This window comes from Sapajus apella, unplaced genomic scaffold (assembly GCF_009761245.1).
Source record: "Sapajus apella isolate SASKATOON/1434 unplaced genomic scaffold, GSC_monkey_1.0 scaffold95, whole genome shotgun sequence".
Taxonomy (NCBI): domain Eukaryota; kingdom Metazoa; phylum Chordata; class Mammalia; order Primates; family Cebidae; genus Sapajus; species Sapajus apella.
In genome coordinates, this window is record NW_022437035.1 from 840,718 (window position 1) to 856,586 (window position 15,869).

The 15,869-nt window shown below is 53.0% G+C and overlaps 1 protein-coding gene and 1 pseudogene across 8 annotated transcripts in view; both read right to left on the reverse strand.

Annotated features, from left to right (window-relative positions):
- Positions 1-3,707: 3,707 nt before the first annotated feature.
- Positions 3,708-5,821, reverse strand: LOC116535535 (annotated as a pseudogene). The gene has a single exon (XR_004262241.1). The product of XR_004262241.1 is annotated as an uncharacterized LOC116535535 (transcript).
- GUCD1 (guanylyl cyclase domain containing 1) overlaps positions 3,711-15,869 on the reverse strand; it is a 14,692-nt gene continuing 2,533 nt past the window's right edge. The window contains exons 1-6 of one of the 7 annotated variants that reach the window (XM_032256641.1): positions 11,631-11,769; positions 11,186-11,270; positions 10,195-10,360; positions 9,224-9,315; positions 6,790-7,051; positions 3,711-6,079 (exon numbers count right to left, since the gene is read on the reverse strand). In XM_032256641.1, the coding sequence (XP_032112532.1) occupies positions 5,993-6,079; positions 6,790-7,051; positions 9,224-9,315; positions 10,195-10,360; positions 11,186-11,196 (618 nt within the window). In that variant the 5' untranslated portion in view covers positions 11,197-11,270; positions 11,631-11,769 and the 3' untranslated portion in view covers positions 3,711-5,992. The other 6 variants (XM_032256638.1, XM_032256637.1, XM_032256636.1 and 3 more) reach the window with 6 other exon arrangements.

The window sequence follows — 15,869 nt, forward strand, 5'->3', positions numbered from 1 at the left end:
TGGCCAATATGGTGAAACCTCATCTCTACTAAAAATATAAAAATTAGCCGGTCATGGTGGGTGCGTGCCTGTAATCCCAGCTACTTGAGAGGCTGAGGCAGGAGAATCTGTTGAACCTGGAAGGCGGAGGTTGCCGTGAGCTGAGATGGTGCCACTGTACTCCAGCCTGGGCGACAGAGTGAGACTGTCTCAAAATACACACACACACATACACACACAGTCTCAAAACACACACACACATACACACACAGTCTCAAAACACACACACACACATACATACACAGTCTCAAAACACACACATACACACACACACATACACACACTGTCTCAAAACACACACACACACATACATTTTCCTTTGTGCCCAGTCCTTGATGGTGGATGTGTTGCCATGTCCAGCACAATGATGGATCCCAGTGGTAGTCTGGCCAGTGCAGGCCCCCTCAGCAGCCTTATTTCAGTTGGTCTCCTCAGAGAACAGGCTTCAACCATGGGCATCTACATGTGTGACTCAGAGCAATCACAGCCAAAACTTATTCCCATAGTCCATGACCCCAAAGATGGTGTCTTTAATCTGCCAGTTGAGATTTTCTAAGTGTCAGTCCATACAACTAGGCCACTGGCAACACCCCAAGAGCCAGTAAAAATATAACAAGGCTTATTTACCAAGGGGAATATTGGCTCAGGGTCTGCTGAGCAGAGTGACCCATCCATTTTCTGTTCTGTGCAGCTGCTTCTGAGGGTGAACAGCCACAGCAGCCCTGTGGACACCATATGGCTTCCACTTCAGACCGTCAGTGAGCCAGAGCCCTGGCATTTAGGAGAACCTCTGTGAACTGAGGTTCCTGTTGGGCCAGTGACTTTGCTTTGGTGGAGTGGGGGATATAAGTGTCCCCCAAAGGGTTAGCTGCCAGTTTTTTTCATGTAAAACTGAGATGTCAGCAGGGCCAGACTCGCTGCGTTCTTAAATATACTGTTTCCATCTTAAGTACACCATTCCATGAAAGCCAGCCTTTCATGGGTCAGGTTTTCTAAGAAAAGTCCAGATAGGTTTTCGAAAGAGGTGTACCTGATCCCTGTGTCAGGGAGACAGGCAGTAAGTCCACAACAGGGGTACCTCTGGGTACAGTCGGCTTCCCTTTGCCAAAGGTTCCAACTAGCAAAATTATCAGTCACAGAGACTTGTATAGCTTAAAGGGATCACTAGGGTTGTGAGGACCCACAGGTAGAGAGGGGGCTTGCTGGACAGCTTCCAATACAGCCTTCTGGCCTGGGCCCTGCTCTAAAGGGTGCTGGTTGGCAAGTTAGCAGATGTACAGGACCAAGTAAGATGCCCAAGTGAGGCATATGCTGTCTCCAATACCCAAGGAACCTGAGAAGGTACAGGGCCTACTTTTTTGGTGGTGGTAGAATGATCGAGATAGTAGCTTTTCCTTGACTGCTGAAAGGATTAAACATAGTGAATTGGCCGAGTGTGATGGCTCACACGTGTAATCCAAGCACTTTGGGAGGCTGAGGCTGGCCTTGGATCACTTGAGGCCAGGAGTTCAAGACCAACCTCGCCAACATGGTGAAACCATCTTGATTAAAAATACAAAAATTAGCTGGGTGTGGTGGTATGTGCCTATAATCCCAGCTACTTGGGAGGCTGAGGCAGAAGAATCACTTGAATCTGGGAGGTGGAGGTTGCAATGAACTGAGATTGCACCATTGCACTCCAGCCCAGGCAACAGTGTGAGACTCCATCTCAGGAAAAAAAAAAAAAAAAAAGGGAATCAGCAGTCATAGCCCAAGAAATGGAATTTTGTCAGGGATTGTCAGTTCCTGCTGCTGGTGATGTGATAGCACTATGATGAGGATCTCCGAGACTGACACTTTGGACTTGCCATCCAAGAGGATGTCATCTGTATGGTGAAGACTGAGTTAAATCCTGACTCACCCACGGGAGGGTAAATGGCAGGGGAGTTTACCTCTCTAGTGTTGACTGAGAGAACCCCCTTGAGCACTTCAGGGCTGGAAGGAGAAGCACCAGTTCCTACCACAAATTCAGGTATAGATGCAACAAAGCAAAGACTTTGAGTTGGCCCAAAGGGCTCTATAGCACTTGGCTTTTTCTCTCTGCACTGTGAAACCTGCCCAAACCCTGTCAACTGAATTTGGAAACTCTCCTTCCCCCATGAGACCAATCAGGAGGGTGGCTTATGCACCCATATCCAGGAGACATAAAAGTTTTGGCCGGGCACGGTGGCTCATGCCTGTAATCCCAGCACTTTGGGAGGCCAAGGTGGGCAGATCACCTGAGGTTGGGAGTTCCAGACCAGCCAGGCCGACATGGAGGAACCCTGTCTCTACTAAATAGCTGGGCATGGTGGCACATGCCTGTAATCCCTCGAAGGCTGAGGCAGGAGAATCGCTTGAACGTGGGAGGCGGAGGTGGTGGTGAGCCAAGATCACGCCATTGCACTCCAGCCTGGGCAACAAGAGTGAAACTCTATCTCAAAAAAAAAAAAAAGTGGCTGGGTGCAGTGGCTCATGCCTGTAATCTCAGCGCTTTGGGAGGCCGAAGCAGGCAGATCACTTGAGGCCAGGAGTTCAAGGCCATCCTGCCCAACATAGTAAAACCCTGTCTCTGCTAAAAACACAAAAATTAGCCAGGTGTGGTGGTGCGTGCCTGTAATCCCAGCTGCTCAGGAGACTGAGGCAGGAGAATTGCTTCAACCCAGGAGATGAAGGTTGCAGTGAGCCAAGATCTTGCTACTATGCTCCAGCCTGGGCAACAGAGCAAGCCACTTGCCTAAAAAAAAAAAAAAAAAAAAAAAAAAAAAAAGTGGTGACATTGGAAGAGAGTCCTGAGTGAGGGGACAAGGGAGGGAACAGCAGGTACAAAGGCCCTGAGGGAGGGAAGGTCTTTGACAGGTGGGAAGTACCAAAAGGCAGCCATCTGTTGTGAAGGCTTGATGTGGACATCAAGTCCTGGTAAGCTATGGGGCCCTAAACAGCACAGAGCGTCCTACTCACCAGATTCTCCAGGGTTGTGGGAAGCACAGTATTTCACTGGGGGCTCAGGGCAGAGCCTCAAGCAGTATTCAGGGTACATGTTTGGGCAGGCAGCCAGGAGGGAGGCTGAGAGTGGGGCGAGAGGAAGCTACTGGAGGGGCCACTGGTCTACCCCCACAGCATCTCAGCCTCCGTTTCCTGGCATTGAGTTTTTTTCCATGAACACTCAAGTCCATGCTAGTCCCATCACTTGGCCCCGGTGTGGCAGCATTTGGGCTCAGATCTCTGTTCTAGCTTGGCCCCTTGGTTCCCAATGAGGCCCCTCCCAGAGTCCTTCGTCTGTCTCCCTCAACCCCAATTCTGCATGCTCTGAGGAGCCAGCCCCACCCAGGACTCACCATCCCACCCACTTTCATCTCTACTGCTTCAACATCTCCCTCATTTTGTTGTGTCTCCTGTAACTGCATTTGTTTCAATTCAGTTGAGCTGAGCCCCAAGGCCCCTCTACCTCCAGCACTGCCTGTCCAGGCTGGGCACAAGCATCCAGGCCTCAACGAGATGGATGTGGCCCTAGAAAACAGGATTCCAGTCCCAGCTAAACTGGGTATGGCAAGACAAGGACCTGGGTTCCCGTGTGCTCATACTGAGAACCTGAGGACAGGAATTCTGCAGATCAATGCAGCGTCACAAAGGCCAGCCAGGGGCTGCTACCATTTTGCAATGAGAATTTATTGAGAATGGCTCATTACAAACAAAAAATATATAAAATCTCTGCAATGCAAAAGATCCCTTTCATCCCCCTGTGGCTATAGTGAACAAAGCCCACTGTCCCATGTGGCTTCAGGGGCTGTGCTGGGCCCCAGCATGTGGACAGGCTGGGCAGCTGTGGGTGCCATGTGCTGTGGGCAGAAATCCCTGATGTCCAGGCTCCCTCTCTGGCCCCATTTTCATGACTTATGCAAGAATGCAATACAGTGTGGCTTACATCCTGCCTCTGTGACCCTCCCTAGGCAGATGGGTCTTGAGAATGGGCAGCTTTCTCATTCATCTTCCAGGCAGGTCACCTTTAACTTGTGGCATGCCCTGAGAAGCCATCCTCTGGGACCAGAGACTGAGTGTTTCTAAATATCCTGGATGGACCGAGGTGCTGGTACCACTCTCCACGAAGGCCACTGCCCAGTGACAGCTCTAGCAGCACGTGCACTGCGTCTGAATAAAATCTCGCCATCCTGAAAACTTCCTTTCCTCCCACTGGTTTCCTTCATACAGCTAATGTCACAATTTTACCAGAACATCTGAAGATGCCCACACCCCACAGCTGCTATGCATGGGTACTCCTGGGCCACCTGTCATTAAGGCAATGGAGATGAGACCAGTCTGGAGCCAACACCAGTCTCTGAAACCCAGAAGGGCTGCCCAGCTAACAGCACCTCCCTCTTGGTCAAGGCTTTGTCTAGGGCTGAGGAGCAATTTGGCTGTGTGGTATGAACACCCTCCTAAAAACAGAGCCCACCTCTACCCCCAGAGCCACCTGGTGGGGGAGAGTCCAGCTGCCACCATGCCACGCCTTGGGCACTGTAAGACCAGGAGTGCAGGGATGGTGTCGCTGTTGCCCCTTTGAGAATGATCCATTTTCTTAGTTTTTTAGGTACAGACTGGGGTTCAAGGCCCAGCTCCACCACTGTCCTGGGCAGACTCCCCAGACTGGGCCAGCTGCCTTGTCTGTGAGGTGAAGGGGCGAGTACTCAAACCACTGGCCAAGTCCCTTTCTTTGAAAAAGAACTTGAGCTGGCTAACTGCCCTGTGCAGAGGTGTTAGTGGTTCCAAAGTACCTTCACTCTTGCTATTACTGTTTTACTTGAAGGTCATTACCCCTCAAAAATGAAAACTTAAATCTCAAAGAAACAATCCCTGATCCCAACCAAAAAAAAAAGGAAGGAAAGAGCTCTATGCTATTTGCTGTGTTGTATGATCCTGGGCAGGAACCCCTCTTCTCCATCAAGATAGAAGAGACCCAGTATCCTGTGCAATCTGGTATGAAGACCAGGTTGGGTGGGCAGCTGAAGGCTTCCCCTGCCCGTTGCTTTGAAGCACAGGCCCTAGCAGCCAACCTTAAAGGACCAGGGGCTCCCCATCTCAGAGGGCAGACCCCACTGTCAGGATTTAGGCTGGTGTCGGGAGGCCTCCTGGGTGCGGGGATCCTCTGGGGCTAGGGCTGCTGTTTATTCCCAGAGCACACACTGCTGCCAGCCATCAGGCCTACCAGTGGGATCCAGGCCCAGGTCACATCCCTGAGAGCCCTCCATCTGACAGAGCTGGAGGACCGTGGGGGGCTTAAGAGTCCCCAGGGCCCAGAGCTCTGCATGGCAAAGCAGCTGTGAGGTGTGTCTATGCTGGGTGGCAGGGACCAGATGCCCTGAAGCCAGCCACAGAAACTTGGGCCCATGAGTGAGCAGGAGGTGGTGGTGTCATCAACCATGGGGCACGGAGGCATCTGCAGCACTTCCAGGAGAGAGGAGCCTGGAGGGGTCCTCAGTGCTGGGGGCTTGGGGTCAGCTATGCTGTCTTCAGACACTCACATACTGTCCTGACAAGTGGCATCTGTCAAGCGACTTCTCTCTCCAGGCTCAGTCCTGCGGTCTGTGGGGAGACAAAGCCTCTCCCTTGCCTTGGGTCTGGCTCAAAGGCAACAAGGGCACTGTCGGAGCTGGACTTTCTGTGGGTACAGCTGGAGTCAGGCTTGGGGTCTTGGGGGATGCTTCCAGCAGCCAGCAGGTGCTTGGTATGAGTGACATGACAACACAGGGCACTGGCAGACAAAGCAGCTGTGCCAGTCTCCCAGAGTTCCCGGGGCTCTGCCAGATGGGCTGAGGCTGCAGTTCCACATTCCAGCCCCAGCAGCCCCAGGCCTGGGCCAGGGCATCCTGAGTGGGCCCAGCTGGGGTGGGGATGGGGTCTGAGGGCCTGGGCACACCAGGCTCCTGGTGTCAGCTGTTCAAGTAGACAAAGAGGATGTCCTCATCTGTGCCATAGCTGGTTCTGGCCTCCTCAAAGTTACTGATGCTGGTGCTGCACATTCCTGCTGGGGGTGGGGAGGGCAGAACAGGGTCAGTGGGTTGTAGGAGAGGACCTACCCCACCGACAGTGTCCGGGGGAGCTGGGTGAGGTCTGTGTCCCACCTGCTTGGCCACTCCTCTCAGCTCAAGCCCTCCACCCTCAGGAAGTCCTCCTTGCCTATTCTGGTCTTCAAGCGCTTTCTCTGACTCCTCCCCAGTTGAGCAGTTGGAGGTGAGGCCCAGAGAGTGGAAGAAACATGCTCTAGGCCACATAGATGGGTTAAATCTATGTGATCAGGGTGTCTGTGTGAATCCAGTCTATGAGAGTCAGGGCAGCCCTTCCCTGTGCCCGGAGGGCAGTAGGCAGGCCAGGATAGGTCTACAGCAAGGGCTGGCTCTGGCCAGGCTTTTCTTTCTGAGGAATGTGCTGGCCATCCTGGGGGTTGGGGGAGGGGTGCAGCCTGTGCAACATGAGAGGGTAAGACAGGGACCTGGGCAATGGCGTGGGGCCAGTGGTGTGGGAGGAAGGGGTGGCCGGGATATAGAGGAGGCTGGCACAGTTTGTGGCAGGTTTGCCTGCATGGCACGAAGGGTGGCCCCAGTGACAAGAGCCCAGGAGGAGCAGGGGCTTTGGGGAAAAGGTGGGGGAAGGAGGCCCTGGCCATGCTAGATTGAATGGGTGGGAATCGTGGGCAATGGGCATACAGAACAGTGAATGTGGACCACTCTGCTTCACCCGGCCCAGCCAGCACTCACGGTCGGCGTAGGCTGGATTGTTGTAGAAGATGCAGCCAGTGGCCCGGTTATAGCCGCGCAGAACAATGAAGTGGCCCTGGTAGTCAGGAGTGCGGCAGAAGCAGCGGTGGCCACTGGGGGCGAAGCAGCAGTACTTCACAGGGCTGGAGCACAGGTCGCAGTGCAGCACCCCCGAGTTCACCAGCACGATGGCTACGTGGCCCTGAGCCAGGTGCGCCTGGATGTCCTGCACACTCACCGTGCTGTGGGCAGGAGGGGGGTCAGCTGGTGCTGCTAGGCTCCCATTCCCCATCCCTCAACTGGATCCCTGCTTGTGCCTGTTTCTCTGTTACAAAGCTTGGGGATCAGCTCCTCTTCCCTTTGCCCTGAATTCCCTGCTCTGTCACCGTGGCCAAGGCTCAGCCTAGAGCCGAGCAGGGGAATGGTTGGGGGTGTGTGTGTCTGAGTGTGCACAAAGATGAGCTGGCCCTGTTGGGCCCTTCATGGGGACAGTAGGTCAGCTCCAGGTGGGCCCAGTCAAGGGCCACTTAAAGCAGTACACAGAAACCACCTCCTGCTGTGCCCTAGCCTGGTTAGTGAATTCTTTTTGCCCGGCCCTGTCTTTCCTCAATCATGGGTGGTTTACACTGAAAACTGCCAGCCCAATCTAATCTCCCAAATCTAAGCCAAGCATGGCTTAGACACTTTCAAAACCAAATGCTTATCTGAAAGAGCTATTTTACTTTTTTCCTAAGGCTCCTTGTGGCAGAAGGGGCTGCCCAGGAAGGGCTGGGCCACAGTGCTTCCAGTGGAAACTCCAGTTCAGCAGTGATGTCTGCCTGGAGCCTCCCTTACTGGCAGAAGGTGCTGCCCCACCCTGTGCCTTCCAGCAGGCAGCAAATCGAAATTAAAACCCAGAAGGGGGCTGGGCACAGTGGTTCACGCCTGTATTCCCAGTGCCTTGAGAGGCCAAAGCAGGAGGATTGCTTGAACCCAGGAGTTAAGAGACCAGCCTGAGCAACATAGCGGTACCCTGTCTCTACAAAAACATTTAAAAATTTACCAGGCGTGGGGCGTGGTGGCACGAGATTGTGGTTCCAGCTACTCAGGAGACCGAGGCAGAAAGATCACTTGAGCCTGGGGCTGTAGCAGTGAGCTATATTGCACCACTGCCCGCATGACAGAGTAAGACCCTATCTCAAGAAATAAAAAAAAAAAAAGGAAAAAGAAAACACCCAGAGGTGCAGAGGGCAGATGGGGTTGTGGGCAGGGGAAGCTTTAGGCCAGGGGCTCCTGCATCTTTGCGGGTGGGGGCTGTTCACCCACTTGGGGCCCTTCCTAGGAGTGGCAGCATCAGTACCACGTGGCCTGGCCCAGCTTCAACCACGGCTGAGTCACGTGGCAGTGTGGATTGCTGCCTTGGCCACGGAAACATGCCATTTTTCCATTTGGTCTTCGAAACAAAATAGCTGGCTAAGTTCCCAGTGGCAGTGTACAAGAGTGGGATTTCAGCTACAGGGAAAAAGCAGGGGCTGGGCTGGAAGGAAAAGCTACAGGATTCAAGGAATAACAAGCATGGGTTCAGATCATGGCATGGCCAAAATGCTGGGGGTGACCTTGGGTGGCTCTCCCATCCTCAGTTTCTCCCCTGAGAAACAGAGACTGCAACAGCTGAGGGCCATTAAACAAACATTTGCTCCCTTTCCTTCCAACGTGCCCATGTGGTCAAGGGTGAATGAAGACTCCACCCCCACCATTTTCTAAATCACCTATCATGTGATTATAGTATGTCAGTAATGAAAATATAAATCCACAAAGAAAGGGGAAATCTGAAAAGAGTGGTGTCCAGGGGAGCCTGCCCAGGACCTAAAGGCAGCAGGCCTGAGCCCCACTCCCACAAAGCCCAGAAAAGAATGCCATTCACATCTGGGCAAACTGCAGCCAGGGTCTTCCTAAATCCAGCCCCAATGCACACAGATGAGAAGGGAGACCCTTTGTAAGGTCACGGCAGCTTGCAGGCAGATCTGGAGGCCAGGCCTTCCTAGGTAGCCTACATACTGGGTCCTCCCTGCTCTCCATCCCTTGTCAGTCACTGCACCAGGACACTCCCCATCACCCTTTCATTAGGGCTCTTGTGTTCTGTCCCATGCTGTCTTTCTGCAAGCAGCCCAAGGGCTGGCTGCAGTCTCTCTCACTCACCTGTCCCTCGGGCACCTGCTCAGGATCTACCCCTGGCCAGAGCCTGAGTCATGTAGCTCCACTGATCTCCATAAACCAAGGCTCAAGGGGGCAAGCTAGAGGCCACAGTCAGTTCTGCCTGGCTCCAGAGTCCCAGCCTTTCCTGAATGCCATCCCGAGGCCTCCCCACTGCAGATCTGTGGATGAGCAGGTGTGGGAGGAAGGACAAGTAGGAAGGTGGGGTGGGGGGGGCTCACCATTTCTCCACCAGCACCTTGCAGGCCTTGGCTTGTGCAAACAGCTGATTTACCCGGGTCTCCTCTGTGTCAAAGTGCTTCCTGTAGAAGGACTAAACAGAGAAGAGGGGGCTGGAGTGGCCACCACTCAGGCTGCATTCACTCCATTTGGGTGAAGAACTGAAAAGCATGTTATGGAGACAGAGACGACAGAGGGCAGAGGAGCCACACCTGCCCGGGCAGATGGTATGTGCAGTCCGCCTGTCTATCCTAAGCAGGAGCAGGGATGTAGGACAGAGGCATGAAGGGGATGCTTAAGAGGGGGTGGGCAGCTGGGCTCAGGTCGACCCCCGGGGAGGATCGGTCACCCTTGGGCTTGTACACCCTGGCAGGCCTGAGCAGGAGCCTGCAGCGAATAAGCAAGGGGGATGAGGCTGAGCCACTTGGGGCAGCTCCACTACAGCTTGGCTTAGCTAAGTGCTGTCCACGGAACACTCTGCTGGTGTGGCTATGTTGGCATTACTTTTCAAAAGGCAAAAAAAAAAAAAGAAAAGATGGTATTTTGGTTTTCTTCTAGACTACTAATTACCCAGCTGAAAAACGGACTCTCCTGGTGAAAAAAAAAAAAAAAAAAAAGTGCAAATGATGGCTGGATGAGGTCAGTGACGTTCTCAGAGGCCCTGGACCTGCCTTGTGCTGAGGATATTAGGAAGTGGCCTCTGCACATTCTGAGGGCTGTAGAAGGCAGGCGGACAGCAGCCAGGACTTAATACTCAGATCCTCTGGGCAAGCCAGACTGCAAGGTCACCTGCTCTGACTGGCTCCCAAATCCTGCCTCTAGCCTCTTTGCTGCTGGCTCCCTGGTCTCTGCATACCTGGGTATCTACCTGGGGGTATAGGCCTTGACTGCTCCCTCTTCCAACTACTGGAACCTGGCGGCCTTATACCTTTGTGTGGCCTCACACGGGAAGGCCCAGTGGCTGGCCACTCACCTGGTTCTTGTAGCCCTTGTCGACGCCCAGGGTCTGGGTACAGAAGCGGTGCCTCACACCAAAGTGGTGCATCAGGTAGGCCAGGTCGATGGTCCAGATGCTTCTGGTCAGCTGCAGCTCCTGCAGGGCTCTCTCAAACTCGCTGTCGTCCAGCTGGCCCAGGTACCTGTGGGCAGATGCGCTGGGGAGCTCAGCTGGCTCTCAAGGGTTAAATGGTCTGGGTCACCGTCCACCCACTGCCCAAGAGCCCCTGTCACAGGTCCCATTCCCCAGAAATCTCCCTCCTTCATCATGAGACCCTAGGTCCTGCCCACATACTGCCCAGGCTGCCTGGGCACCATCCTGGCTCTGGAGTGGAGGGCCTGAACTCTGCTTCCCACATCTCTTGTGTCTTGTGACCTTGAGCGAGTCGCCATCTTCTCTGGCCTCTTTAGCTTCATCTCTAAGATGAGGTCCTTGGATCACATCAGTGGTTTTCAAAATTTTAGGCACAGAACCCTTTTGTTGAATTTTATCTTGCTGGGAATTCCAGGAGGTAAAACAGATGAAGGTGCAGCTGCCCTGGGGTTCCAGGAAGCCAGATGAAAACTCTTGTACAAGGTAACTGCTGCAGTCCCCCTTGGCTCTCTGTCCAGGTTTCTGAGATAGTCACACAGCCTTAGCGCAACGGTCAGCACCCATCTCCCAGAAGCCAGAGACGGGGGTGGAGGGCCTCCTGTCACAGTCATGGGGCTGCCTTGTGGGCCAGGCCTGGGCACCTGGGACTTCCAGGCCACCCTGAATCCCCAGGCATTACCAGCATGGAGACCAGGAAGGCCTGGTCCACGCCTTGCTCGCATTTGCAGGTAGGACTAGGCCCAGGTAGAAGCTTGGCCTCCTGTAAGCCCTAACCAAAGACAACTACATGGACAATGGATCCCATCCCAGTCTCAAGCCAGAGCAGGAGATGTAGATGGGGGGCACCTGGGCCCCCAGTCCTGGCCCCACTCACCGCAGCACCATCCTGGAGCAGGCCAGGCCACAGTCCCAGTGGTAGAGCTGCTGGATGATGGGCACAGGCAGCTGCACAAAGTCCCCTGTGCAGAAACAGAGGGAGGTCATAGACCTTCAACGCAGAGCCCACCACAGCCACCCTCACGGGAGCCAGTGTCACTGCCTCCTGCCTAGACCCTGCAGAGGCTGCTCAGGGACCTTTCCGTAATCCTTCAGCACCCCCCTCAAATCCAGGCTGCTATCATAGCAGTGATTGCCCCAAAACACCGGCCAAAGCAGGTCAGCCCTACTGAATTGAAAATCCTCCAGTGCACCAAGGGTCCCACATTTCTTAAGATCACCTTCATGGCTGCTGCCCTGGCATTCTCTGCCTCCTTGTCTCCACTTGTCACGATCCCTCACAACCCCGGGGACCTTTGCACATCTGGTCCCTTTGGACATACCTGGCTTCCCAGGTGTCTGAGCTATCTCCTGCCCTTGGATGTCACTTCTCCAGTGTTGCTCCTCTTGGGCCTAGTGACCCACATGTGCACTCACTGCCCGCCATGCCTACTCTTCAAAGCCCTTCTTTTGGTGGGAGCTCTGAGGAGGAGGGACAAGGTCTTGCTCTGTTGCCCAGGCTGGAGTGCAGTGGTCCAATCTTGGCTCACTGCAACCTCTGCCTCCTGGGTTCAAGCGATTCTCCTTGCCTTAACCTCCTGAGTAGCTGGGACTACAGGTGCGTGCCACCATGCCCGGCTAATTATTGTATTTTTAGTGGAGACGGGGTTTCACCATGTGGGCCATGGCCGGCTCGAACTCCTGATGTCAGGTGATCCACCTGCCTCAGCCTCCCACAGTGCTGGGATTACAGGCGTGAGCCACCCCACCCGGTCAACAGGGGCTGTTTTGCTTCCTGCTTTCATTCCAAGGCTGGCGTATGGGAGGCACTCAACAGATACATGTATCTGAATTCATGAGGCCCCTGAAGGTTTGCTTGACTCCAAAGACTCCAGGACCACCAGGGTGTGAGACCGTAGCCAGGAGAAGGGAGCTGTCACGTGAGATGTGTAGCATAAGGAATATTCCCGCAAGCTCCATCCCCCACCAACCCTGGGCAACCTCTTCGTCTGTCTTTGCCAGGCTGTGAGGTGGAGCAGAAAGGGCCTGACCTAGCGTTTCAGTCTCAACTGTGCCACTGGGTGGGTGGGGGCTAAAGAGCTGACTTCCTCTTGCTGGAATGAGTCTGGCCATCCCCAAAGGGGGGACTTTGGTCTGATTCAGTCATTCAGTTGACAAATATTTCCCAAAAGCCTGGTGTATGTACTGGAGATACAGCAGTGACACAAAGTCACTATCCTGATGGACAGCAAAAACAAGCAAATGCAAGAGAAAAATAGAGACCTAGGCTGGGGGAAATGGTGGGGTTATGCCTTAGAGGGGATAGGGGAACAGCATGTGCTAAGGCCCTGAGGTGGGGGCAGACAGGCATGTGGCATGCAGGACCCTCCTCCACAGCCATCTCATGAATCTGGACAAAGTTCAGAGTCTAAAAAGGAAGGGAATTCTCTCTGCTGGTCACCACCCATTACTCTCTCATGACACTCACTCAGCACGTGAAAACCCAGCCCCCACTGTTTCCTCATCTGGCAGGCCTCTCCCAGACCGTGTGACCAGCTCTGTGCAGAGCCACCCTAGGAGCCCTCCTGCTGTGCCAGCTCAATTTCCCCTCTGTCCCTGCGTGCACCATCTAAAACGGTCACTCACTAGTCCTGGGATCTGTCCTGGCCTTTCCAACCTATCCAGCTTTGTCTGAATCCCAAGTTCCTCCCTTCCCACATCTGACCTTCCCCAGCCTTCAAGGCCTGGCTCAGAGGCCACCGTTTCCAGGGCCTTCCCTGATCACGGGCTGGCTACACCCTTTCACTCATCTGTACTCCTCCAGGCTTGAGTTCAGGCTTTGCCTCCTAGAATGTGGCCCTTGCATGGAGCTTGTCTGTGCCCTCCTGGGTTGTGACCTATCACTGCTCCTGGCCTCTTTCCCCTCCACGTGCAGCAAGGCCCATGGAAGGCACAATAGCATGGGCAATGCAGAACACCTGCTAGCTGGGTCGCCTGGCCTCTCTGTGCCTGCTTCTTCCCCTATGAAATGGACACCAGACGCCAGCCTGCAGCGTGATGTGGGTACTAAGGACAAGAACGTCTGTAAAGCCCTTTGCAGGTGCTAATGTGAACCCTGCCCCGAGCTGGGGCCTGGTATGCTACGCCCAGGCTGGGCTGAGGCCTCATTACCTTCCTTTCTTTTACCCCAGATGCCTCCAAGACACCCAGGCTGTTCATTCAAGGCCCTCACATGTTCCCCTCCTATCACTGCCATGGATTCAGTGGCACGCACTCCTGCCTGTCCCTGCTCCAGATTCCACTCCCAGCACCTTTCCCGCCTTTACATACAGCAGCCACATGGATTCCCATTCAGTTTCCGCTGCTCTTGGAATAAAGCTCTCACCCCTTACTGTGGCCTTCCCTAACCTGGGGCACTAGCCTCATCTCAGCAGCCCTCACCTGTGGTCTAGTTAACCTGTTAACTCATCAAGGCTTCATTCTACCCCAAAGCGTTTGCATGTGTGGCTCCCTCTGTTGGAACTCTCTCCTGGCTGCTGTTCTCAAGGCTGTGTCCCTTCTAGTCATTCAGGTCCCAGCTCAAAATCTCTTCTTAAGAGGTTTTTCTGACCAAGACTTTGCAAAACGAGGGGACTTTCCTTCAGCATCCTATTTGTTTCCTTCACAGTGCTTGGCAAAAGTAACAACAGCATCAAGCCACTGTCTCTAGACTGCAAGCTTCCTGAGGGCACGGGCTATAGTATCCCCTCCAAAATTCACGTTGAAACTTAATCTCCATTGTAGTGGTATGAAGACACGGGTGTGGAAGATATCCACAACCAAAAACAAATACATAAGAGGTGTGGCCTTTTGGGAAGTTATGAGGACTCTGCCCTCATCAATGAATCAGTGTCTTATAAAAGGGCTGGAGGAAATTAGCATAGGCCTTTTTTTTTTTTTTTTTTTGCCCTTCTGTTCTTCTGTTATGTAAAGGCACAATGTTCATCCCCTTTCTGTCCCTTCTACCACGTGAGGACATCTAGGTGGCACCACCTACAAGGAATGGGCCTTTACTAGACACAGAACCTGCCAGCGCCTTAATCTTGGACCTCAGAGTCTGCAGAACTGTGAAGAATTATTTCTAGAGCTGGACACAATGGCACACACCTGTAATCCCAACTACTCACAGGCTGAAGCAAGAGGAGCTCTGGAGTTTGGGACCAGTTTGAGCAAAACAGTGAGACCACCATCTCCAAAAGAGAAAAAAAGAAATTAAATTTATATTGTTTATAAATTACCCAGTTCAGGGTATTTTGTTATAGAAGCACAAATGAACTAAGACAGCAGGAAACCTGCTAATTTTGTTCACTGTTATTCTCAGTCACTGGTGTTGGATGTTTAATAGTAACTCAATAAATATTTGCTGGAAGAAATAAACTTTTTTAGGCAGGACGCAGTGGCTCACGTCTGTAATCCCAGTACTTTGGGAGGCCAAGGCAGGCAGATGACTTGAGGTCAGGAGTTTGAGACTAGCCTGGCCAACATGGTGAAACCCTATTTCTACGAAAAATACAAAAATTAGCGGGGTGTGGTGGCCAGTGCCTGTTATCCCAGCTACTTGAGAGGCTGAAGCAGGAGAATGGCTTGAACCCGGGAGGCGGAGGTTGCAATGAACCAAGATTGTGCCACTGCACTCCAGCCTGGGAGACAGAGCGAGACTCCGTTTCAAAAAAAAGAAATGAACTTTTTTTTTTTTCCTTTTAAAACAGTTTCACTCTGTTGCCCAGGCTGGAATGCAGTAGTGTGGCCAGAGCTCACTGCTGCCCTGAACTCCCAGCCTCAAGGGATCCTCTTACCTCAGCCTCCCGAGTAGCTGGAATTATGGGCACACACACTACCACACTCAGCTAATTAAAAAAAAATTTTTTATAGAGATGGGGTCCCATTATGCTGCCCCCCAGGTTGGTCTCAATCTCCTGGGCTCATGCAGTCTTCCTCTTGGTCTCCCAAAGTGCTGGGATTACAGGGGTGAGCTACCGTGCCAGGCCGGAAGAAATGAACTTACCAAGCACTCACTGTGTGCTAGGCTCTGGGGACACAAAGGTGACTAAAGACCTACCCAAGCCCTGGCCCCTGGGGACTCATATTCTGAAATAATTGCCCTCAAAGAGTTGAGCAACGGGAGAGCTCTACACAGGATGTTGTGCTGTCACGGTGAGTGCCTGCCTGTTCAAGAACCCCTCACAGCAGCCACACACTGCCTTTTTGTTTTTCTCTACTCACACTGTTTCCTCCCCAGCTTTTGCTCTCACACATCCCTTAATCTAAGAGTGCCCAATCTTTAGGCTTCCCTGGGCCACATTGGAAGAATTGTCTTGGGCCACACATAAACTACGCTAACACTAATGATAGCTGATGAGCTTTAAAAAAATTGCAGAAAAAAAATCTCGTAATGTTTTAATAAAGTACGAATTTGTGGCCTGGTGCGGTGGCTCACACCTGTAATCCCAGCAGTTTGGGAGGCCAAGACGGGTGGATCACAAGGTCAGGCGATCAAGATCATCCTGGCTAACACAGTGAAACCCCATCTCTACTAAAAATAC